Source organism: Passer domesticus, chromosome 3 (assembly GCF_036417665.1).
Source record: "Passer domesticus isolate bPasDom1 chromosome 3, bPasDom1.hap1, whole genome shotgun sequence".
Classification (NCBI taxonomy): domain Eukaryota; kingdom Metazoa; phylum Chordata; class Aves; order Passeriformes; family Passeridae; genus Passer; species Passer domesticus.
This window is the reverse complement of record NC_087476.1, coordinates 99970891-99995852: the sequence shown is the minus strand read 5'-3', so window position 1 is coordinate 99995852 and position 24962 is coordinate 99970891. Positions and strand designations below refer to the sequence as shown.

At 34.5% G+C, this 24962-nt stretch overlaps 1 protein-coding gene across 12 annotated transcripts in view; it reads left to right on the top strand.

The window, feature by feature from the left end:
* Window positions 1-24962, top strand: part of CEP170 (centrosomal protein 170) — a 92494-nt gene that overhangs the window by 40823 nt on the left and 26709 nt on the right. For 11 of the 12 annotated variants that reach the window (XM_064414663.1, XM_064414661.1, XM_064414666.1 and 8 more), the window contains exons 8-10: window positions 4359-4835; window positions 7486-8129; window positions 21061-21210. In XM_064414663.1, coding sequence (XP_064270733.1) covers window positions 4359-4835; window positions 7486-8129; window positions 21061-21210 — 1271 coding nt within the window. The remainder of the gene's footprint in view (window positions 1-4358; window positions 4836-7485; window positions 8130-21060; window positions 21211-24962) is intronic. The other variant, XM_064414662.1, reaches the window with a different exon arrangement.

Genomic DNA, 24962 nt, shown 5'->3' with positions numbered 1-24962 from the left:
AAAGTTTACTTCAGCTGCAAAGCAAAAAACTCCCAAAAAATGAAAATGTAAGTGGGAAATAAAAAATAGGAATATGAAGAGAAAGAGGAGGGGAAAAAAAGAAATTCTGTTAAGTATTTGAAAACACAAAATTCAGCTTCTTTTATTACACATACCATTGCACAGTGCCAAATATAAAGCTAACATAAAAAATATTTTGGGATATTGTGTAAACATGGTATTTTGGCTGGAGTATACCTACTCCAAATAAATATATTGGTTCAGGTTTACAGAATATTATTACAGGAAGTGCTTTGTAAATTCCAGATCATTTTCTTTTGCAAGTTTTATTCTTAAAATTTATTTTTAAGGTGGAAAGAAAAGAGCATTACTAAAAATCTGAAGATTGTACAAAATATTATCTAAAATTTCCTGTCATTGCAGATGATAATATATTAATATACAGAGGCAGTTTTTTGCACATCTGAATAGCACCGACAACTACGATTTTTCTTGTCCAGGTTAGCAAGTAAATGTTAAAATTCTGACTACTTGTGTGTGTAACTTGAAAAATAAGACTTAAAAAAACTTAGCCCTAGAAAGTGTAATTGATTCTGCTAATGTCTCAAAGTGAATGTATGGTCATCTCTGAATAGAATAGAATAGAAATCACTGAGATTGGAAGATACATTCAAGATAATCCACCCAGCACTGTCACCCCTAAACCATCACCCAGTGCCCCATCCAGATGCCTCCTGCACAGCTCCGGGATGGTGACTACACCATATCCCTGGACAATCTATTCCAATGCCTGACCACCCTGACATTGAAAATAATTTTTTCCAGTGTCTAATCTGAATCTCCCTTGTCTCAATTTAAGGGCATTTCCTCTCTGGTCCTCTCGCTGCAGGCGCTGTAGAAGAAACCAGCCCCACCTCACTACAGCCTCCTTTCAGGTGGTTGTAGTGATGAGATCTCACCTGAGCTTCTCCTCCAGACTAAGCAAACCCAGCTCCTACAGTCATTCCTTACAAAACATGTACCCTAGTAAAGAATCTCTCTGAATCTCCCTTTGGTTAAGGCTGTGGTTTCCCAAATATTCCATCGTTTCCCTGCTAGCCTCTCCTAGACTCATTTCAATCATAGTGTCACTGCACCTGGGTGGCAGCTGCCAATTATTGCTTCCTGGCTTGCCTTGTAAAAACAGTTGCTCAGTTATCTTTTGTCACTCAGGACCTTTGAAGAGTAAGAACTCCCTTTTTGCAGATAATCCTGCTACTTTTTCTGCCCCTTTCCTTTTAGTCTTGCCAGTTATGAAATCCCTTCAGTGCCTGAAGAGATTGACGTTCACAACCTACCTGTGCCATTATTTTCCTGAAACTCACTTGCAATTGCTTTTCTTGCTATACATATACTATGCTTGCTCTGGTTTAAAAATTATAGAGCAGTGACAACTACTATCTTCAGTATTTGCTTGAAGGTTTTCTCTTAAAAGAGATTAGTGTCTGTATTTAGTCTGATATATAATTTCCTTCATTTTAGCAGATGAATTTTATAGTAGGATTTCAAAGGTAAGGCTGTTTTATAGATCACTTTTTGTAATATTTAGAAAGCTGTAAGGACTTGCATTTAGAGTCTGCGAGAAAAATATTGAAGGGTGGTTCAGATCTGTATTAATTTTTTGCTTCATCATTTACTATTTCTTATTCTAATCAATTCTGATTATTTAACTTCCCTAAAAATGTGCTTCTGTGTACTAAAAAAGTACTTCTGTAGTTTTAAACTGTGTTTTTAGAACACTTCTGTATTCTAAAAAATACTTCTGACTAAAAATAGGATTTTTGTGTAACTAAAATTAACTTGGAAATTTTTTATTTTTATAGTTTTTATAGTTTATCAAAATTTACTATTCAGTTGTAGTTCAGTTTCTTGCTTTTTTGATTAAACTCTGTCTTAATTTAGATTCAAACTATATGCTAGCATCTGCTTAATGAAAAATATTGGAATCAAATACTGTGCATATTATTATAGTATGAAGAGTTGATTTGAAATGTTAAATTTGGTGTAGAAAAGTTTCAAACATTTTTTTTATGAAGTCCTTCATCAATGCTGGCAAAGCAGTGTGAGAGATCCTCTCATTGCTGTACATCTGATGCAATTTGCTTACTGTCTTACTATTTTCAAAAGATGGTAATAAACCACATATTTCATAATTACTTAAAAATACTATGTTTCGTGTGACCAGCAGAATGCTCCTGCCTTGCCCAAAATTAGAAATATTTCTCAAAACAGTATTTGCCAGTTATCTTCTTTGAACAAGCGTTGAACACAATATCTGGCTTAATTATTGTCTGCAGGAATTGCATGATGTTGTCAACTTGAAGTTCTCAGCAGAACCATGTGGGGGAAAATGAGTTGTCTATGAATTGTCTGAGTGGTGGATTGCTCTCTCTTTTTCAATGACCATGTTTCAGTATTGTAAGAATCCAAGCTCTAGATTTGATCCTGCCAGAGCTTGGTCCATTCCAGCATGTTAGCTACATGAAACAAATGGAGAGTTTACCTAAAGTCTAAGACCTGCAAACTGTGGATTTTATTTATTTTTGTACATTTTCTATATGAGTAGAGAAGATTTTTAGTAACCTTTGCATCAGTGAAATAGATTCATTCTGTGATGTGTGTCTGCTGGGGTAAGTGTTTTCAGGAATCGTATTAAAAAGGCATTCCCAGGGAGAGGAGAAGTGAGATGCTGTTGTAGTACCTAAAAACTCCCTCACAGACATAAGGTAGCTGGTAGTGCAAAAAGCTGAAAAGCATTAGCTGGGGGATTCTTGGAATCCAGCAGCACAACAGAAAAACGTGTCTGAATTCTGGACATGTTTTGTGTTTGTAGTAGCTACTGGTAGAAAAAAAAATTAATACTGCTTTGTTACCTGCATTGGAGTAATTTTATCCAATGGATATCCAAACATTGCGATAATAAAGAATCTGTACTGTTCTTGTTTTCCTTCAGTGACTCTTTTTTTTTTTTTTTTAACGTTTCCAGGTATTATTCTTTCCCTTAGTGTATTTCTCTGTATCACACTACTTTTTTTTTTTTTTTAATTTTAACCCTTTCATAAATCCTCACAAGAGACATGTGTTTGTGAGGAGCAGCACAGGTGCATTATTCCATCCTGCATCCTTTACCCCTTAAATTCCTGACTTCAGTATAAATGGTTCTATTGCTGTCTTATTGCATAATAGTTTCCTACACAAATAACTTCCTCATCTGATGTAGGGTGGCTTTTTTCAGTACCTAATATCAATTAGTTGCAGTCTCAATTCTTTACTTGGCAACCTGAAATGATATCTTAAACATCTTAATGTGGTCCATGATAAATTGCTTCGGAACTATTCAGAATTCTTTTGCTGGAATCTAAGTTGCCATTGCTGCTAAGGTCTCCAGCTTCTGTTTCTTTTAGCACATCTCTGCACCAGGTATTTTTGGCTGACTTAGTAGTTCCTAAAATACAATCAGAAGGTTTGTTTTCTTAAAGGCATGTTGGTACATTTGCTGTGACCACAGGAAGCTTTAGCCTTCATTTAGGCCATATAGTGGAACTTGGAATTACTACCCTGTGCTTTTTATACTTTCTGCTTTTTTTAGCCAGTGAGGGCATGGCTTGCTAACCTTCAGCATGCTTCCAGCTATTGTTCCTTTTTCTGTTCATCTATATGCTATGGCAACAAGTAAAATAAGAAAATAAGAGGACATGACAATAGGATTTAGCTTGATTCTTTGGTTTTATTTTTTGTAGAAACATCAAGTGTTTGAATTCCAAAACACTTTCCAGTGCTTAGCAATGTTTAACTTTTCAAGCCAGAATTAATGTTTATCTTGCATTAATATGTGAATTGTTTTTCTGAAGAATTTGGCCAAACAAAATTATGCTTTCTATCCACTGAGGAGATGGAAGATCATTAGCACTTGTTTTGGGAGCACCCTGATTTGATGTTTTTTTCCAGTAGATTGGAATTGTGATTGTGATCATCTCAACAACTTTGCCATTGTGGTTTACCTGTTCTCCATTTTCAAGTAACTCATCTGACATTTACATCTTCTAAAAGTATTTTGCATGCACTTTGACAAATTCTAAATGAACTTTTTGCCACTTTAAACTTCTCACAGATGAAGTTCAAACTGCCTTCTCATTAATACATTTTATATATTATTCTGGAACTATTTTTCCAGAACTATAGTGCTCAATCTATTCCACAGTCTTACTGTTCATTCCAGAAATTACTCAAGTGGCCTTTACAGAATTTCAGAAACTTCTTGAAGAGCCTGAAATTCCCAAGTATTGTGAAATCTGTTTTTTTTTTATTTTTCCTAATAGGATGCAACACAGATGCCAAGAAATCTGAAGAGCAATCTGCATCTGCAAATGAAGAACTTTATCCTTTCTGCAGGGAGCCCAGTTATTTTGAAATCCCTACTAAAGAATGCCAGCAAGCTTCACAGGTGGCAGAGAGCACTATTCATGAAATTCCCACAAAAGATACCCAAAGCTCCCACGCAGCAGCTTCAGGGCACGCTTCCTTTACCATTGAATTTGATGACAACACTCCAGGAAAAGTAAAGATCAAAGATCATGTGACAAAATTCACGTCGGAGCAGCGTCACAAGTCAAAGAAACCTTCTTCCTCCGGCGGTCAGGACCTGCCGGGGCTCCAGACGGTGATGATGGCTGCTGAGAGCAAAGTGGCAGATTGGCTTGCGCAGAACAATCCTCCGAGAATGATATGGGAGCCAACGGAGGAGGACTCCAAAAGTATTAAGAGTGATGTTCCAGTGTACTTGAAGAGGCTGAAAGGTAAAGTGAATATTTGCAGCTATGCTTAGTTCTGAAAGCAGCGATTCCTGGCCAGCATGCAGAGGATCCCTGAGCCCGTGTGGAGTTCAGATCAAATCACAGATACTCCACATGGGTGCAAGGATCTCAGCTGGGAAATTTTGTTGCTGAATTAAGAGCATAAGAAACCAAATGCTGAATCACTTTACAATCAATATGCTAATTGGAGATGTTCTAGTGTTAATTGGAGATGTTCTAATGTGGCTGAAAACATCAGGTATTTAAACAATGATCTTGAAAAAGAAAAGGAAGAAACCCAAAATTTAGTTAAATTTTATATATCTCACTTTTTCTCATGAAGTACTTTAAAAACATGAATTACTTTTTAGACTCAAAGCTCTGAAGTTCATTTATTTATGCTTTTAGCAATAGCATAAATTTTCAATAGCATATCTTCTGTGATTATTTGTGTGTTCTAAGAAAATAATTTATGGCAAAGAATGCATCATATATTCATTCTGCTTATATGGATCATGTTTGGTGGAGTCAAGTTTGAGTCAGGAATCTGACATAAAGGAGGAACTTCAATTTTTATACTCAGCTTGTGGACTATTGTATTCAAATGAATGCTGCTGATGAATGGAGTTCCAGGTGATAATACATGTTAATTTATTGCAGACAGTTACATTTCAAATGAATTTAAATAAAATATAACACATGACAAGTGTACTTGCTCTTGAGTGTCACTTAACGGAATAGAGATGCAGATAGTTTTGATGTTCAGGTGAAGATTCCAGTACCATTCAAACTTTCATACTGAAAACTTCTGATGAACTTTTTCAAGTCTTTCTTATTTTCCACTTTTAATTTCAGCTGGTTAACCCTACAATTCTCATTTTCCTTGGCTCTGGAACATTATCATGTCTAGTTCATAAACCAGCTGGGACTGGGTACAACAGTCTGCCTTATTGATGAAAAGTCTGCTTTTTGAGGCTGATCCTTTCAAATTTAACTAAAAATAAAATTCTGAAAGCAGAATTAGATTAATGTGCCGTCATAAAGATAATGGTATATTATTTCTTCCAGTGTAAATCACATTCATGTAAACATATTATATTCATGAACATTCTTTAACATACTAGCTGTGACACTTTGATAAATACAAGGGGCTTTGTTTATAAACCTTTTCCTGACAGAAACTTCTCAAAGTCTGATTAATTTTCATCTGAAAGAGGTGTAAATTATGGGATGCATATGGCCATAATAACTATCTGAATTTTGTAATCTTCTTTGGCCTGTTTGTATTCTCATTCATTGGTTTTATTTTTAGATAGTAAATATACCTATGTGCTTTTAAAGTTTTTTTTTTTTGACTCAAAGCTTTTTTTCTCCTCAACTTTTTCTTATAGTATTCTGTACTGAAGTCCCACTGCTAATATTAGACTATATGACTTTCACTGTGATGTTGATACTGCTTTATTATTATTTGGAAATATATGAATCATCACAGAATTTTTGTAGGCACTATTTTAACAAGTAGAAAACAGGAATGTAAGTTGGGATTTCAGCTGTGGTTTCAGTGGTGTTAGTCTAATAAGTAAGATCAGCCGATGTGTAATTACTTACTCTTTAACTGAATAGTAGCTGCATATCCTATTTAAATGAGAAAACCTTAAAAAACCTATTGAGAATCAAAAATACAGAAATTGGACATTATATAAATATATTTAAAATATATATATATATATATATATATATAAAAGTAAATAAATATATATATATATATATAAGCAGAATTTGATCTAGAGGAGTTCAGAGAGGATGAGAGTGTTCCTTCCCAGGTACTGAGCTAACACTTAGGAACATTGATACTTTCATTGTACATGAGGTTACTCTGTGTTAAATACACTTACTATGTGTAAGTATCCAGCCTTTGTACATTTTCAGGTATCATTGCAAAGTACATCTTTAGTTGTATGTGTGATTTATGAAATATGTAATCCTTATTCATAGATCTCAGAGTAGTTCATGGAATGAATAAGTAATAACAACCATTTTACTTGCACACATCAGATGCTGAGCAGAGTGAATTATGGAAAAACTCATTGCTCTTCTTGGAAAGAGTAATAAAGAATTCAATCCAAGTTTAAGTAGACATTTCTCATGATAAACTGTTGTAAATGTGAGAGGAATCCAGCAATATGAACTGTGGCTCTCTTTCCACTGTCGGAAGGACTTTATTAAGGTTTTCTTTTTCCTCTTAACCCTGCCTGGAATGTGTCAGTAGTCATTTATAATGAACTGGCTCTGTAACAAAATTGATATAATTAAAAAACATACTATAGTACAGCTGGTAAAATACTGGCTTTTGTATGTCACTGATAAGTATTCACAGATGAGAATATTGGGGAAAGGATACTTCAAATGCACTGCTGTTACTGATCAGCTTTGAAAATGTTTCATTGTTTGACTTGTAGCAAGTTGATTGCATTTCCAGGAACTGTACCAAATTTGCAGAGCCAGGTACTGGAAGCTGTTGGAGTTTAAACAGAAATCCACTTTGAAATAATTTCCTTCCTAGTTTGCTGTTTGGCTTTTTTTGTGGATGTAATGTTGTGGTCTTTCTTTGTTTCACAGTGCTGTATCTTGTTTTGCTTTGCTTTGCTTGTAGGGAATAAGCATGATGATGGCACACAAAGTGATTCAGAAAATATTGGTGCACACCGGCACTACAGTAAACGGGCAGCACTGGAAGAGCACTTAAGGCACCATCATACAGAGCTGAAAAAGTCACACCAGAAAGTCCATTCCACAGAAAAGCAGCAAGAGCAAGCTGGTTTGAGTCAGACTGCCTTTATGATTGAGTTTTTTGATGAAGACCATCCTCGCAAGAGACGTTCTTACTCTTTTTCTCAGAATGTAGGAGCTCTATGCCCAGAATCTCCATCTCCAACATCTCATGCACGAGCTGAAAGAGTGAAACCTGCATCAGGAGAGAAAGTCCCTTCACCTGTGCAAGCTAGCTCCTCACATCACAGAGCAGTACATGGTGTTCATGCCAAACTTCTAAGCCAGAAATCAGAAGAATCCTCTGCTGCGTTGCCTGCCTTACAAGCTGCATTGTTAAGGAGTTCAGGAAGCCTTGGCCATAGGCCTAATCAGAACCAGGAGATGGACAAAAAGTTGAAGAGCCAACATATTTCTGCTGCTAGTGAAAAGGACAATGAGGATGACCAGAGTGACAAAGGTACTTACACTATTGAGTTGGAAAATCCCAATCCTGAAGAAGTGGAAGCCCGCAAAATGATTGACAAGGTGAGAAACCTGAAGTGCATTCTGATGTTACGAGTGTTATGGGATGTGTGGGCAGCTCTCTACCCCTTCAGTTCTGCTTATTGAAGCTACTGCAATAACACAAGTTTTTAAACCAGTCTATAATGTTGAAATATGAAATGTTATAAGAGTAGCAGCAGGCATTTGGCTAAACATTATTCCTTTTTGCATACTGCTGTTGTCTTAAAGTTTGGTAGTTTTAATGTGTTTCCAAAAGATTTCAGTACCAGGCACCAAAAATCATTTAACCATAAAAAATACCAGGCACCAAAAAATCATTTAACTGGTATTATGAGGGTGGGTCTTGTGGAAATACTCAATTGTTCTTGAAAGCCTATCATCTCTAGTTTTCATTACATAAATTGGTTCCATCCAAATTATCATATAGATATAGATTGCAAATTATTTCTATACTTATTTAAAAAGTATATTCCGTAACAATAACTTAAATTTCAGTGTCAGCTATAAAGAGTAAGTATGAAAATGCTTTGATTTTCCAAATGTGTTTATATGATAGCAATGCAAATTTCCTAGTTTGCTTATGGGTAACAATAGAAGTATCAATAACAATAAAAATTGTATTTGCAGTTTAAAAACTGTATTGAATAACTGTTCTTTGGATTCAACAGGAAGATATGGATAGCAAAAGCTATGTTTAATCATGTTACTTAACATGAATTGAAATAGATTTTTTTCTGGTTTTCTTGTGTTTTCCTAGGTAATCTGTCATGGTAGAATGCCTGCGTCTGATTCTAGGCTAGGGTTTTGCTAATTTAACAGTAAATTTATCACTTACTTGTTTTAGAATTATCTAAGGATTTATTTGCTTGTCTAAAACTTTCCAGAGCTGAACAAATACATTAATAATTTAGAATTAATTTTGGCCAGTGTTGAAAACTGTGTTTTGCATGACAAGCTAGCTTCACTTATTTGATTTTGTAAAAAAATCATGAAGTAGCGGGGAAAAGGGACATTTATTATAGATGGTTTCCTTCTAAAAAAGGTGTTTATGGAGCATTTGGAGACAGGGATTAAAGTAAAGGGTGTCACCTTCAATAAAACAATAAAGATAGTAGTTTCACCTCTTATGGATTCTGAAACGGAAGTTTTTGACTTCTTTGAATCAATGTTTAAAAAACAAATGGGAATGAAAAGCATTCCAAATGAAGCAAGTAAAAATGACAAATTTCTACATTTATTTTTAAATTCTAAAACTTCAACTAAATTGCATCAGAAAATTTGTAAGTCGATTTTTAGCTAAATATAGTAGTTCAACAGGATTTTTGGAAACTACACCAAGTAATGACTATTTTCTATTTGAAAGTAGATAATTTATGTACTTGATAAAAATGTTAATTCTGTCTAATATTTATAATCATAGAGTATGCTGAGTTGGAAGGGACCCATTAAGATCATTGAGTCAAACTCTCAGCCCTACACAGCGCATTCCAGGAATCACACCACGTGCCTGAGAGTGTTAATAAAACTTCAGCTTTTTTGTGGCCTTCAGTACCCATTCAGATTATCTAAAGTCAGTTTTTTGTTCGAAGCAAATCTCTCCTGTTACAGGAGATATTCAGGAACAGGAAGTGAGTGGAAGCCTTAAGAATGATAGTAAAGTACTGTTTAATAATCTTAGTGTTATATAAAAGCTTTTGGGTGTCATAAATTTCCCTTACTGCTAACTTTAAAGGTGTCACCACTAGGTATTAAAGATTTACTATGAAGCAAAGCAGAGATGTTTTTTCTTCAAGGTCTTCTGTATCATTTCACTTCGTATCTGTGTTGAAATCTTATGAACGCTATATTTTACACCCAGTTCAAAGAGCCCTGCTATGCAATTCTTATTTGATTTGATAATATGAAGTAGCATATTACTATTTTTATGAAGTGCAGAAAAACAGCCCATGAAGAAAATCTAAACCAAATGGAAGCCAAAATTTTGTCCTCCAGCTGAGCTCAGCTTTGCTTCCCTCCTATTATAAATTGCTAATGCTTTGGATAATCTTTGCCAAAGGGGGATAAGTGAGGTATAAGACAAGGACTTCGTTAGCCTGTTGACTCCTGTGCTTCTTTGTTGAGGATTTAAGAGAATTATTGGTATACATCTTAAGAATTATTTCTGTATAACCACTCTTTCATTGTTGGCAAGTCATTCCTTTTTCTGAGTAGTTACTATGCCTGCCCAATTGAGTAATTTAAGGGTGTCCCTTGAGTCCAAAGTTTAATTGAAATTCAAGAGTTTAATTTGCTAGGATTGGGATAAAAATGCACTACAAATAGCAAGGATCACTCTCTAAAGCATTTGCACAAATAATGCATTCTTCTGAGTAGCAATTTACATTAGAATGGTGCTAAAATCTGTGTGTGGTCTACCTGAAAAATTTTAAATGGAATAAAGTACTTCTGGATTTGGATATTTTCTCCCTTTTGTTGGAGGAAAGGATGAGAATGACCAAAATATCCAAAGATTATTCCCAAGTGTGACTCATTCTTAGCCTTTGCCTTAATTTTCTCTGAAAAAGAACATAAGAGCAAACCACAAATGCAAGAGTAGTATTAACTTGTAAAAAAATCAATATGAGATTATTAATGCTTCTTTACATTAAGAATCCAAGAGAAACATGCAGGAAGTCAAAGTTAAAATGCTCAGAAAAAAATAAATTAAAATACCCATGTCTCTGTGTAATTCTAAGAAAAGGGGAGTAAAAATCTTAATGTTGAGCTGTATTACTTCCTTCAAAACTAGTATTTTTGCTTAGTGTAGACTTTTGCTAAAGGGTCAAGGAAATAGTCTCAAGAAGAATAGATGCTTGTGTGAAATTATTTTTAAAAGTCAGAAACTATGCTGTCCTGCTTATTCAGCATCTTTATTTCATTTAGATTGCTAAGGATACAGTTCTTCCTCTGGTGCTCTTTCAGCCTCTAATTAAAAAATATTGTCACTATAGCAGAAAAGGAGTGGAATAGCAAATGACAGAACCTTTATTTCTCAACCATTTTAAAGCCTGACTTTTGAGAAGAAAATGTGAGAAAAATGTTTTATCAGAAAGAAAGAAAGAGGAAAACATTTCATAAGTAACAGACAAAAGCTTTTTAATTTTGATTCTTTTCCCTAACAGAGAGGGTAATCACATATCTGCAGTCATGACTGTCTTGGGGTGAATGTCTTCTACTTACCTAAAATGCAAGTTTTCAAGTACATTATCACCTGTGTCTTATACAACTTTCAAAGATTAAAAAAAAAAATTAAGATTAAGAAGTACAGTACATATGCACATAGTTGTCAATTGTAAATGTTAAAAGATGATGCAAGTTGAAATTTATGGTTGTGTCTTTATGTTCTTTATGAATAGAGAATACTTGAAAAATAACACTAAATTTTGCTTCCTAAAGTCCTTTCTGTAGTCAATCATATTTCTGCATCCAGGTGTTCAAGTGTCACTTAAATTCCTAGAGAAGTATGAATTTGTTAGTAGGCTAAGGTTTATAAAATAAATATATTAATAACATGAGAAGAAAAACAGATGATGGATCTCTTTTTATACTTGTAGAGCTCTTTTTAAAATTGCCACTGAGAGAAATTTTATCAACATGGTAAGAAAGCAAGCTGCTGTTGTATACCACAAGGCCCACCTTGAACATATGTGTCATAAAATATCCTCTACTCAAATAGCATCAGAAAGACACAACTTTTTCTAGCAGAATAATGGTCTCATTCTTGCAGCTAACAGCCTAGTACAAAATGAAAGAAATTCAGGATCTTGATTTAATTTAGAACATGTTTTCAGTGTTAAGTTTACCATACAAAATACAAGAGTAAATGGGGCACAGTTGTAGGATTTGTTTTTCCTCCACATCCAGCCTTTATGCTCTTTAGATTGATTCAATGCTTTCTTCTATTAACACTTAGCAATTGCTTTCTTTTTATCTCTGAGTTGTAAATTTTCTATCCATTTAATGTTTCTTAAATAAATCAATCTAATAGAACAAAGTTGTTCTCAGCAGTCATATCACATTAAAAAATCTTCATAGGCCACAGAAAAGGTAAGTCTGTCAGTGGATGAAAGAATTTTAAATGATGCTTCTGCAGTTCATCTTCCTTTTTTGTAGATATAAAGAGACCAAATTATCATGCTAATGACTTTCCTTTTTCAATAAAGCAAAGTACTGCCAGTAATAAATATTAATAAATGAATGTGCAAATAATTCTCCATGTGTTTGGAATATTAAATACTTTGGGGCTATTGCAGTAAATAAAAAGCGACTCAATGGGTTTTTTGCAAGTTCTTTGGGGGGTTTTCTTCAGGGCTCACTTTCTGTTTTGTTTTGTGTAGGGTTTTTCATTGTCTTTCTTCTTCAGCCAGTTTCATTATTTAAAATGAGGGTATTTAAAAATTGAAATATTTTGTAAAACTTACTATAGCAGATGTAAGCTCTTCTATACATGTGTGGGAAGGGATGGAATAGAACTGAGGCTATATGGGTGTTTCAAGTCCTGTCAGATAACCAGGAAATCCAGAACATTATAGCAGTTCATATGCATATGGAAACATTTGGCTGAAAATTTTCTTTGGTTCCCAAATTTTTTACTTGATTTATGTTATTTTCATTTACATTTCTTAAAAGATAATTGATTTTTTTCATCAGCAAAGTAAATTTAGATCGCAAATTCAACTGATTCATACGGATTCCAATTAGAAGACTTGAAAAAAATGTATCAAAATCAAGCCTCAATCCATCCTGACACCTTCAGAAAGACTTACTGTGACCATGTAATGCTTTTGTTTTCAGTGCAAGCTCCATATTCTAGATGTTTTAAAGTCTTTATTTATGTAGATAGACAGGCCCTAACCGTAATGATCTAGTTTTTAATGTGCAGTCTATCACCTTGAATTTTATTGGATTACATACTGTTCAATAAGTATACATAAAATCTTACTCTATTGACACAATCCTGAGAGAGAATCTTCTTTCCTCTTTAAAATTTTGGAATAGTAATTATGGAGGCAAAACAGTATCAGTGTTCACAGTAGACAGTGCATTTTCCAATTTTATTTTCTTGATCTTTCTGTTCATGATGATACTTATTTGTTTGGTTTGACTTCTTTTTTTTTTTCTTTTGAGAATGGATATGAATGGGAATCTATTCTGAAAGATGATTTTTATTAAATGAAATCTTCTTATTCTTTTTACTCCCAGGATATATCTGTTCATGCCACATTGTAATATTGGCTAATGTGTTTTTGAAGGAGTGTTTACTTTTGAATTATTTATTGTTGTGTCTTCAAGTGTTTATAAAGTTTGTATAGCGGATCTTGTCTTCTCTGTTGCAAACGTTAAAAATTTATCAATAACCTTGCAGATTGTTATTGTTATAATTCCTCTGGTTATGGAGTTAACATACATATTATGGACTGCACTCAGCAATTTTTTCAGTATTATAAATGAAAAATATACCTGGAAAGAATTGATGGGTAGGGAGTAAGTTAAGAGAAAAAAAATCTCAGTATATTTCAATGACTCTTTAAGGAACCAAGGTAGATGTATGTATTTTTAGAAAATCACTTTCAGGTCTCCTGTCCTTTCACACTCTCTGGGTTTAATTGCTTTTACCATTGCTTCAGCAGTTTCTTTGAGAGAAATGCCCTGAGCTCTAGAGTGTCTTGTTTGCAGAATGACTATTTTATGAGTACAGTGCTGAAAAAGCAGTAGACCACTTGAAGCCGGTCCAATCATCTGAGCTTATAAATTTTGTCGAGTTCAGAGGATGTTTGTAACCTTTGTTCTTCCAAGGAAAGGAGTTTTACAGCCTCTAAACTGTTGTTGCCTTTTTAATTTGGAATCCTAAAGAAAATTAATTCTTCACAGTAGCAAACAGGGACAAAAAGTGTATTCATGTAAATATGTAACTGCTGTCTGGTAAGAGGAAGCTCTTAGTCTTGGCATGTTGATCCTTTTCATTTGCTTATGTGGCTTTTTTTATACCACAGCATCTTGCATCTGATCCTATAACTTGGATATAGAGTTAAAATGACATAAAAAGCTTCTGTGAAAATCCATGGCTATTCATGAGACATTCCCTGCACAGAGCACAGACTGTTTGCCTGGGATGGCCCAGACAACTGCCAAGAACAAGCAAAAACTATTAAAATGAAACTCCTCAGAAGCAGCTTGGTTAAACACCATTCATGTAGTAACTAAACACAAAGTGAGCTGAGGCCTTGTACTCTTATCTCACTTTGTGAAAGATGAGAAAAAACGTTTGCCTTTTGTCTTTTCTCTGTGATCACTAACTGACTTTGAAGGACCAATTCACTGTGTATTATGAATGCCTGAACTACCTTCTGTGGAAAAATTGTCAGGAGCTCAGTCTGGGCACCAATTGCAGCCTTACCGAGATGATCTGCCGAGAAAATCTGAAGCCTCTTCCTTTTCCTTGCTCTCTGGAGTCCTCTTTTGCCATCAATCAGTCATATTCTGAGTGTGGTTTATTTACGCTTTCTTCATCCTTAGTACCCTCCAAACTGTGCTCAGATCCTGAAATCCTGCTTCTATTTCCAAAATCATACTTACTCCCTTTTTTTATGTATTTGATTTTTGCTGATCTGACTCTATCAGTTTGCAGCTCAGTTTCTGAAACATACTTTTGACTTCTGTGACAAACAAATATGCTTATCATCTTCCTTTCTCCTAAAAGGTTATGAAACACAATTGGTATCATAGTTTACATTCCCATCACTTTGCAATGACAAATACCTTATTTCAAATTAAATCATTTGTTCCTTGTTAATTTTGCCATGATCCTTCTTTAATGCCCTGTACAGTGTAGCCCCCTTTGCTCATTGCTCTGCTTTGATTTTGTTTTTTCTTAACTGGTCATCTTTGAATTCCCTTGTGTCTTTCTTGTCATTGGGTTTCATTCTGTTCCTTTTATACAGATTGCCTACACTGAAATTAATAGCATTCAAATAATGATATTTTTAAAATTTGTTTCTAGATTACGTCCCTGACAGTTGTTGGGATCTAAAAGAATAGCAAAAGAAATAATTTAAATAATTTATTGAAATAATTTTTATTTTCAAATACCATCATTAATGAATAGGAATTCTTAATATATATTTCTTGGTTTTCTGTTAATTGATGGTATGGTTAATTACTGTATATCCTTTTCATTAAGACTTCAGCAGTAAGATTAGTGGAGAAACTTTGTAAACTAAAAATTTTAAAACTAGATAAGATTCTTCAGAATTTCCCATTGTAATATACATAATTTGCTGTGAAACTGAGTGAACATATCTATTAGAAGGCTTGATTTACAGTTTTTTTTCCATTTATATCAGTATCCTAAATAATTATTTGGATGAGCAACTAGCTCTGTGGTCATTAAGTACTGAATAATTATGGTATTGTAGAACTGCAGTGTGATTTTCTTACACCATGAAACAGTTTAAAGGTAAAGCAAGTATGAAGTCCAGATATTATGAACTTGGAAAAGCATCTAAACGAGATACAACTGGGAAAAGTTTATTTTCTTAGTCAAGAGCTTTCAAGTTAATAAAAAGCACATAGGAAGAACATCAGGTAAGGTTTGTGGGTATGGAGGAGGGGGTTAGCAAACAATTGTCTTCCTTCTTATTCAGAAAAAAGATTCCTGTTGCCTTTTTTTTTTGCGACCAGTTTTATTTTTATTTCTTGGAAGTATTGCACCTACTGAGAAAGAAAATTGACTTCTATGATTTTAAAGAATCATCTTGATAGTTAATTCTAAAGTCATTATGTTCACCTCTAGTATAGTTCATCTGTGCTACAAAAAATATTAATTCATTTACTTTGGGACAGAAGGGAGAGTGAACAAGACCAATTCCTGATCAATAAAGCTAGATGTGTTAGAGCTGTGTTGCACCTGTGGTGATGAGCAGGTGAACTCTGAGTGATGAGCTGTTGTCACAGGGAAGTGCATATGACCTGCCAAAAAAGAGTACTCTGCTTTCTGCAAAATTATCCCTTGCCAGAGAGACCAGGGCGTGGTTCAGACTTGGTCCTGTAACTCACACTGTCTCTGAAAATATGCCAGTACCTTTTGCAAGATTTGCATCTTGCTTTTATTGTGTTAGATAGATGTTGTTATTTCTTGGATTGGGTTGGATAAAGAATTTTAACAATTGCTGGATAATATAGATAAAGTTGTATTCTCAGAATATTGGAAAAACTTGTTGCAGCTATAAAGTGATGAAATTATGAATATCCTCATTAGGTTACAGTTGGTTTGCCATTAGTTGGTCCAGATGTTCCTTCTGTATTTTTTCAGGGCAAGTTTGCCTTCCAGCAAGTAACAAGATAGTGCTTTTAGAGTTGCTATAGTTTTAGCCTGCTGTTTTGGCCCTTTGTTACTGCAGAATGTAAATGGATTATCATAGGGGATCTTTGGAGGACTTACTTCACTGCTTTGAAATGGAAAAATATGTAGTAGGAGCTCACCTTTTCCCTGCTGCTCTGAGATACCTGGGGCTTTCTCAAAACTTTGCACTAGGAAACCTGAGATGCTCAGTTATTATGTAAGATTGCTGTTATTATGGAGCATAGATTCACATAAGTTGGAAAGGACCTGAAAAGGAGATGTCTAGTCCAACCCCCTGCTCAAACATGCTTTGAGGTCTGCCAGGTTGCCCAGGACTTCATCCACTTAGGTCTTCATGCCCTACATGGGCAGAGACTAGGCAAGCTTGCTTGACTGTCCTCAGAGTGAAAAAACTTTTCTTCATACCCTGTCTCCTCATTACTCCTCATTCCCCAGACTCTCTCTCAAAAAAAAAAAAAAAAGAAAAATCAGAGTCTTGTGAAAGTCCCTGTTGTTGACATGAGTTGTCCCTTGTCCCCCTGCAGTGTAGCAGCACTGTGAAGAGCCTGGCTGTCATCTTGGTGCGCTCCCCATTGCACTTGGGGAGCTGCTGTTAGGCAACCCCAAAGCCTTCCCAGCTCCAGAGTGATCAAATCCAGCTTCCCCAGACTCTCCCCACAGGTGAAATGCTCTGGTCTTTGCCATCTTGGTGGCCCCTGCAGAGCTACCAAGTTAGACAATGTCTATCCTGTATCACCTGTTAATCCATTTGCTTAAGGGGCCAGCTGGAACCCAGGTTAGACAAAATTACCTCAAGAACATTTCATAGATGGGTCTTGACTTCCTACAGCATGTCTTCATTCCCATGCCGTTTAAAATGTCCTGATTCACAATGGAAATTGTTTCATGCTTCATAACAATAAAGTAGTTATTTTTAAACACCACCACCACAGTTTATACACAATGTTTGTGTCTGTTCTACATTACAGCCATGTGACAACCCTGCAAGAACATGAAATAGTGCAGATTGATGGCATGTCTAGATTTTTGTCTGTCAGTCAACTTCCATGGTTTCTGTGAAAATTTTCATCCTGGTTTTTGTTCTGTAACTTCATGAAACTTGAAACAACCAGGATGGAACAATGTAATCTTCCTGCAAAAATATAATTTCAGAAAAGTAAACAACTGGACAGAGCAGGGCAAAAAACTTTTAGCTTTCCAGAATGATTGCTTGTAGGAAGCAGGTATCTTAGAAATACCTTTCTCTGGTAGTTTCAGTTTTAAATTACACCTGTTAAAAATGCATTAGTATAATTGTTTTCTAATATTTCTAGGAATTGTTCTTTGTATTTATTTATTCTTTTTACATTACTCCTCATTCCCCAGATTCTCTCAAAAAAAAAAAAAAGAAGAAAGAAAAATCAGAGTGTTGTGAATGTCCCTGTTGTTTACAGTGCTATTTAAAAAGGGTAAATTAATTAGGAAACCTTTTTTGCATTGACAGCTGTGTGGTGGATATGTATGATTTGTGATGGTTAGTCACATACACAGAATACATAGGATTATTTTACCTCCTTTATCAAAAAGTCTTGCTTCTCATTTTTCAAACAGCCTGATGTGTCCAAATCTGTATAGTATCTGTATTGATTGAGGAACCTGGCTTCGTCCTTTTCTTCCCTGTAACACAGTTAATCAAAATGTATTTCAGAGTGGCTTCTGACAAATACAAGCTTTACAGAAAAGAAATTTCAGTCTTTTTGTCTAAATAGATGAGAGATGCAGCAATATGTGTCATCAGCATTTCCTTAGAATTCTCTTGGCTTTGTTATCTTTTAGACCTCCCTTAAATGACTTTGCACTCATGAAGGTATTTAAAGAACAGAAACCTCTAAAGAATTGGAAGCCTTGAAAAATGTAATCTAGTCTTTGTAGGAAGATACAAGTCTCTATCCATTCAGGTTTCAGTCACAACAGCCCACTGTTTGCACACATGCCATATTTTATCAGCCCAGAAAGTACAAATTGCATTTTCTAGATGGTAGAGAGATGATTTTCAGCAGAAACATTCAGGTTATTCCATGGCTGTTTCTGTTGAGGATATATTCTCATTATTTGATAAATGGAGTAAGTGGATTGATTAATCCTGAAATTCTGATATTGAAATTGCTTTTCTGCAGGTATATGACAGATCTGTAAGTAATGATCTACATTTTTATCAAATACTTGAGTTGTTTTATTTTGTGAATAGTTTTAGTACTTAAATTCTTAATTATGTGTTAGTAACAATATTTCAAAGGTTTTTTTTATATAGCACAAATCTGAAATTTAATCTTTGGGCTGCACGACACTTACGTGCATCTTTCCTTTCTTCCAAGAAGAGGAGCTTTGCAGTTGTATAGCAGTGGAACTTAGGGCAGACGCATGCACAAAACAAATATAGAATGACATTGTAGTACAAAAATATACTTTTATTGAAGAAAATGTTTTGCTCTTCTTTCCAATAATGCTGTCCCAAAATATTTTGCTTATCTGTTCTATAACCAGAATATCCCCAAATATTCTGCTTCTCCCCACTGTATAGAGAGAAAGAACATTAGGAGTGCTACTACTTGGGTCTTAGTGATATTCATATTACCTTTCACAGAAAAAATTAGGCAATATTCAAATTTCGTTTTGCAGTAATTTCAGTAATAGAAGAAGAATAACAAAATTTGATTGAACATGAGTTTCGTACTAGAAAAGGTAAGACTGAAAGAAGCGTTACTTCTGATAAAAGTGAAGAAATTTGACATGGTAAATGAATGTGCTGTCAGATAAAAGGAAGCAATTTATAGGCAGCAATTTGCTGCTGTAGTCCCAATTGGATATGGAAGTGTGGAATTCATATTTTCCTTCTGGTGCTTCTGTGATAATACCAGAATTTATTTTCATTTAAGAGTACATATAAAATTCTGTAATCAATGAAACTATGATGCACAAAGAAAAAAGTCTTTGCAGAATAGTGATATAGTCAAAGAAAGGTGTCAGTGGACGGTAACTGGTTTCTATCTTCAGAAACTGCTACAACTGTACAAATCAAAAGTATATCATGAAAGCAAAAATTTAAGTTTTAGCACTCTATTTCTATAAAAAGAAAACAAATGTTTTGTAAATACTGTTAAGCAACTTCTGATCCAGAGACTATAGAAATTATTTATGTGTAAATTGAAAATTTGGGGAGCGCTGCCTGAATTTTAAGATGTCAGGAAAGTAGGCTTTTCTCATGAGAGCAAAAAAACAAATCCAGTGCATCTGAGAAAATTTCCTCAGGTTTAAATGTAGTAATGCTGTAGCAAGGTCTTCCCTTACAGTTAGCACAAAGAGTTAAATAGCAGGGTGCTTAACTATTGTTTTTTCCTTTGTCTGCTTCTTGGAAGCTGACAACATTAGGCTTTGCGGCCATCTAGTGGTGAATCCATTTTGAAGACACTAACCTTGTTCAGAATTGTAATAAACCAGTCCTCTAACTTTGCTGTGCAAAACTGAATTACAGCACACTTTTGGAGAAAAAATAATTCTCTACACCTTTTCCTATTCTGCACTGGTAGTGTTTGTTACAGCAAAATAACATCTGTGAAGATGACAAAACAATTTTTGATGTTAACTGTTAATTTTTGGCAACCAGTTTTAATGTGAGAGTGTAATTTTATTCGGTATTTTTTAAATGTCTAAACCTTTAGTATTAATGTTGTGAATTTATTTCTTAGGCAGAAATTTGCAAATTTTATGTTACTAGATACAGATATTTTCTAAAATGTCTTTGATTATACATCAATTCTGAAAACAATTCATATTCCCTGGTTTCTGTGACTCATGAGAAATTTTACAAACACTATGGTTTTCTCCTGCTAAAGTTCTTATTATTAATTGCCTTAGTAGTGTTTTTCTAGTATTTTTTTTCTGTGCAATGTTTTTAAAATGTCATGGAAAAATAATTCTGGCTTAAGCAGAAGAGATTAATATAAGCATCATTAGGAAATGGAGTAGTAAAAGAACTATGCCAAGTCACATCTTGGATGAGATGAGTCTACATGATTCATGAGACCTGGTGGACTTCTAATATCTGCCAAGTCTAACAGCTGAAGTTTTGTTTGTATCAGAGAAATAATTCAATAAGCATAGTAATAGCAAATGCAAGAATTTGTATTTCTTATTCTCATTAGATAATAGTAAAAATCTGAAAATTTGGTGATTCTAGTTACTGGGTTTTTCCCTTAATTGTTAAAATGGGTTCTGCAATGATTTTGCTTTTATCTTTTGTTCCTTTCATAAAGTGTCATTTTTTCATATCTGACCATTACCACTAGCAATTCTTTGAATTTTCACAATGTTGACATAGACTTCCACTTTTTTTTTAATTGTTGAAGATTTTTTTCTATTAATCTGTAGATTGCACTAAGGTGACAGATAAGCATAATACAATAGAACCTATTTATACTCACTATCCAGCATGCCACCATCCATCCATTAACATTGAACATTGTATCAGGATGGTATTGGGTTAATGAATGTAATGGTTTGTTTCATTTTCAGGTATTTGGAGTGGATGGCAGCCAGGATTATAATAGGCCTGTTATCAACGAGAACCAGAAAGATTTAGTAAAAGATTGGGCTATAAATTCTGCTACAGTAGTGCTGGAAGAAAAAAGACCACTGAGTACAACTGGATTTCTTGACACAGAGGTAGAATTTAATTTTTGACGGTCTTCTTTTTTCTTCCACTAAAAGAGAGCACTAAGAACTGACCAGTAAGTGTTAAACAGGAAACAAAATCTTGCCTGGAAAAGATTTACTTGGATCTATAAGTATTTCATTTCTCCTAGGCCATATTGCATTATCAAAGCTTCTCTGTCTGAGACAGACATAATTCATTGCAGAGGTGTTTTAAAACTTGGCTACCTTTCTGTGTGCACTGACACCAGTGTATTGGAAATGTAGCAGAAGTTTCCTTGCCACAACATGGCTTTGCACACTGTATACGTCTTGTAAGTTCTTCAGCAGAACTGAGGCAAAACTGGTTATGTTTTATAGCCCAAAGCAAGTAAGGATATTAAAATTCAGAAACAAAATGTGTGCACTTAATAAATGATACAAAGTCATCTAGAAAAAAATGGTGGATAATACTTCTCAGATTTTTTCTCAGAAGCCAGAGGACTCAGGTTTTTACATTCGTGGTTTAAGTTGTCCAGCAAGGTGCCACTCATGACAAGTCACTTACGGTAGTTGATTCAGACACAGTATAACTTAATCAGTTGGTGGAAGATGAAACAGAGGAAAATGTCTGTCTTTATATATGACTTAGAATATGCATACAAACTAGATATTGATCATATTTCATATTAAAATCTTGGGAGGCATTCTGATATCATTGTTAAGGAGAAAGTAGCTTGAAATGTGTCTGGAACAGAACACAGAGCAGAGTCAACTGGCAACAGTAATGAAGCACATAACACTTAGGTCTACATCCCTTGGCAAGCTGTTTCTGATGTATGGTCCTGTAATTTAACAAACTCTATAGATAAGCAATTTTTTTGGAAGATATAAAGAGCTTAAAGTATTACTTAATGTGCCTGCCATGCAAATACATTGATTTTAGAATCTGTTTCTCATAGAGGTGTGTTTTCTCATGGTTGTATTTTAGCTACTGTGAAGCCTTGAGACCCTGAATATGTCACTGTGTCTAGATTAGTACCTTTGCCTAGTTTCTCTAAGCCACTCCAAGTGAAGTATTGCCACACAGCACAGGCATATCCCATGGAAGGTTTTTCACCTTGCTTCTTTGCACAAACCTATAACCATATTCTTTCTCTCTTTTTTTATGCCTTTTGCAGCACTCTGATCTTTTGTGTCTTGTCAGTTTTAAAGAGTATTGATATTTTTTCATTTTTATAATTCCATAAGCAGAAGAAGAATGTATGATTTATTTTATTAACATAATTGGTCTTTTCAGGTGTCAACTTCGCAAATAAAAGGTATTGTTTTTAGAAGACTGAGACTATTTCTGCAATCATACAGCAGATTTAAGAAACCTTCTGGCAGTGATGTAATGAAACACTTTGATTTAGGTGGAAATTACAAGAATTGTGCTGTTTTATCACTGTGACTGCTTTGCTGCATTAAAAGGTCTTTATATAGTGGGAGAGAATAGGTTATTAGCATAATTTAAAATATTACAAGGCAGGATGATAGGTGAAAAAATGAAAATTATTCAGTAAGTCAAGGAGCAAAACTGACATAAGCAATGTGGATAGGACAAGGATTAGTGTAAGAAGAGTTGAGGACAGATGAAAGTGGAAGAAAGCTTACTAGAGGAAGTTAAAAGTAGAAGTTGGTTGATAGATATGTAGAAGTAAAAAAGAAGCTAATTAGAAAATTACTGGTGTCTTTTATAGGGAAATAATGGGAAAACAACAATGAGGATAACTACTGAGAGAGGATTGTTACATTTAGAGTCTCATTACCAAAACTTGCACTCAGTTTAGTCAGTAGGAAAGAGGCAAATGTGTTTGATTTGTAAAGTATGTGGGTTATGTTCTCATATACAAACTTTTCTGCTTGTAGGTTTTGGAAGACTTACTGCATAACTGAGCTGCAGATCATAAGTTTATAAACCTTATTGATGATCTTGGCTAAATAGTCAGGTAACATCAGGGTAGCTCAGTGTTCCAGTTTTGCATCCACTCAGATTGCAGGTGGAACTTACTCCAGCCGTCCACCACAGTTATCTTGTACATGATTAGCAGAATGAGGTGAATTCAAAACATGATTGGCATAGAAAAAGCAAAGAATAAAAATCTAAGATATTTCTATTCCAGAAAACGGAAAAGATAGCCTGGGAAATTATAAAGATTTTGTAGAAATAGTTTACAGAATCACAGAATAGTTATGGTTGGAAGACTTCTGGAGACCATGTAGTCCAACCCTGCTGCCAAGGCAGGATAGGGTCATCTGGAGTCACTTCAGGGGTTGAAAGCTTATTCTGAACTTAAATATCTTAGCTTTACAGGGCTTTTGAAGTGTCATTAATAAAATGCTTAGAAATGCTTTTCTTGTTAAAGAAGTTTTCAGCTTTTTCTTTGATACAACAGTCTTTAAATACTTCGGAGGAGCGTGTGTCATAAATAAAATAAAATGCAGAGTGAGTGTCTTGACACAGTTGGACTGAGCATGAATAAAGTGGTTCTTGCCTTTTCAGTGATTACATATAGGCAATGAAAATATTAAATCCATCTATTTAAAATATTTAAATGTTTTTATTTTCTATATTATAAGCTGCCACTTGCCAACCAAGGTAAGTGTGATTAAAGGAGAAAAATTAAGTAAATAGAGAACAAAGAGAATATTATTGTTGTTGTTGTTATTATTTGTTCTTACCCTATGCGTTTGTTTAATAAAAATACTGCAGGCATCTGGGCTATAATCTATCCCTCCAACTTCCATTTAATTTTTAGTGGTCAGTTGTCTGTGCTAAACACAGTCCTTAAATAAGGGTCTATCTACATTGTGTTTAATATGCTTCAGTTTTTTGTTAGTTTGGGGTTTTGTTTGCTTGGTTGGGGTTTTTTAAAATAAGATTAAAGCTCAGTTAGAAACCTGGTTCTTCATCTGTGGGGTCATTAATGCCATTGATGTTTTGCTGTTTTGAATGTCTACTTTGTCTTTTCTACTGAAGATCTGATAAATAATTCTATTGACATTCTGAATATTGAATTTCATCCATGTAAATACTTGCTATATTCCTTCTTAAAAGTGGAGTATTAGAAGCTGTATTTCCAAATTACTCCAATTTTCTGTCCTGTAGAACAATCCATTTAGTTTGAAATTTGGTACTTACTTTTTGTTTGAGCTTAGATGCTATACTGAAATGTAGGCTGATGTATCACCAGTATCACAGGGCTGTGAAAAGGCAGAGGACCCTTGGACAGCCAGGAAATGCATTACCAGCAGAAAAGGGCAGTGTTATCTCCACGGCGAAGCTTCCCCTGTAATAATAGCACTACAGTTGTTAATATTGGTCAAGAAGGGTGAATACAAGTCTAAAGAAGATACAAAGTCTACTCAAATTGTTACAGGAATGGAGATTTACCTTACAAAAACAGATCAGTGCTGTTCAATTAGTCTGGCAAAGTAACAGCTGAGATGGATGCAATTGCTGGGTTTTCATGGTAAATGGAGTAACTGTAATAGAAGAGAAAAAATAACTGTTAAAGATAGGTGTCAGTGTTGTTCCAGAAATAACTTGAAGACATTGGCTGTAAATAAATCATGTATGGAAATCTGTAAAAAGATCATCACCCCAGAAGCATATGGTTCTGAAGCAGGCACAGTGACGAGGGAAGTACTGCTTTCAAGGCAGCAATCTATGAAAATATGAAATAATATGATTCTTACAACTTGAACTGTCTAGAGTTATGTGTCTGAAAAGACATTTAATT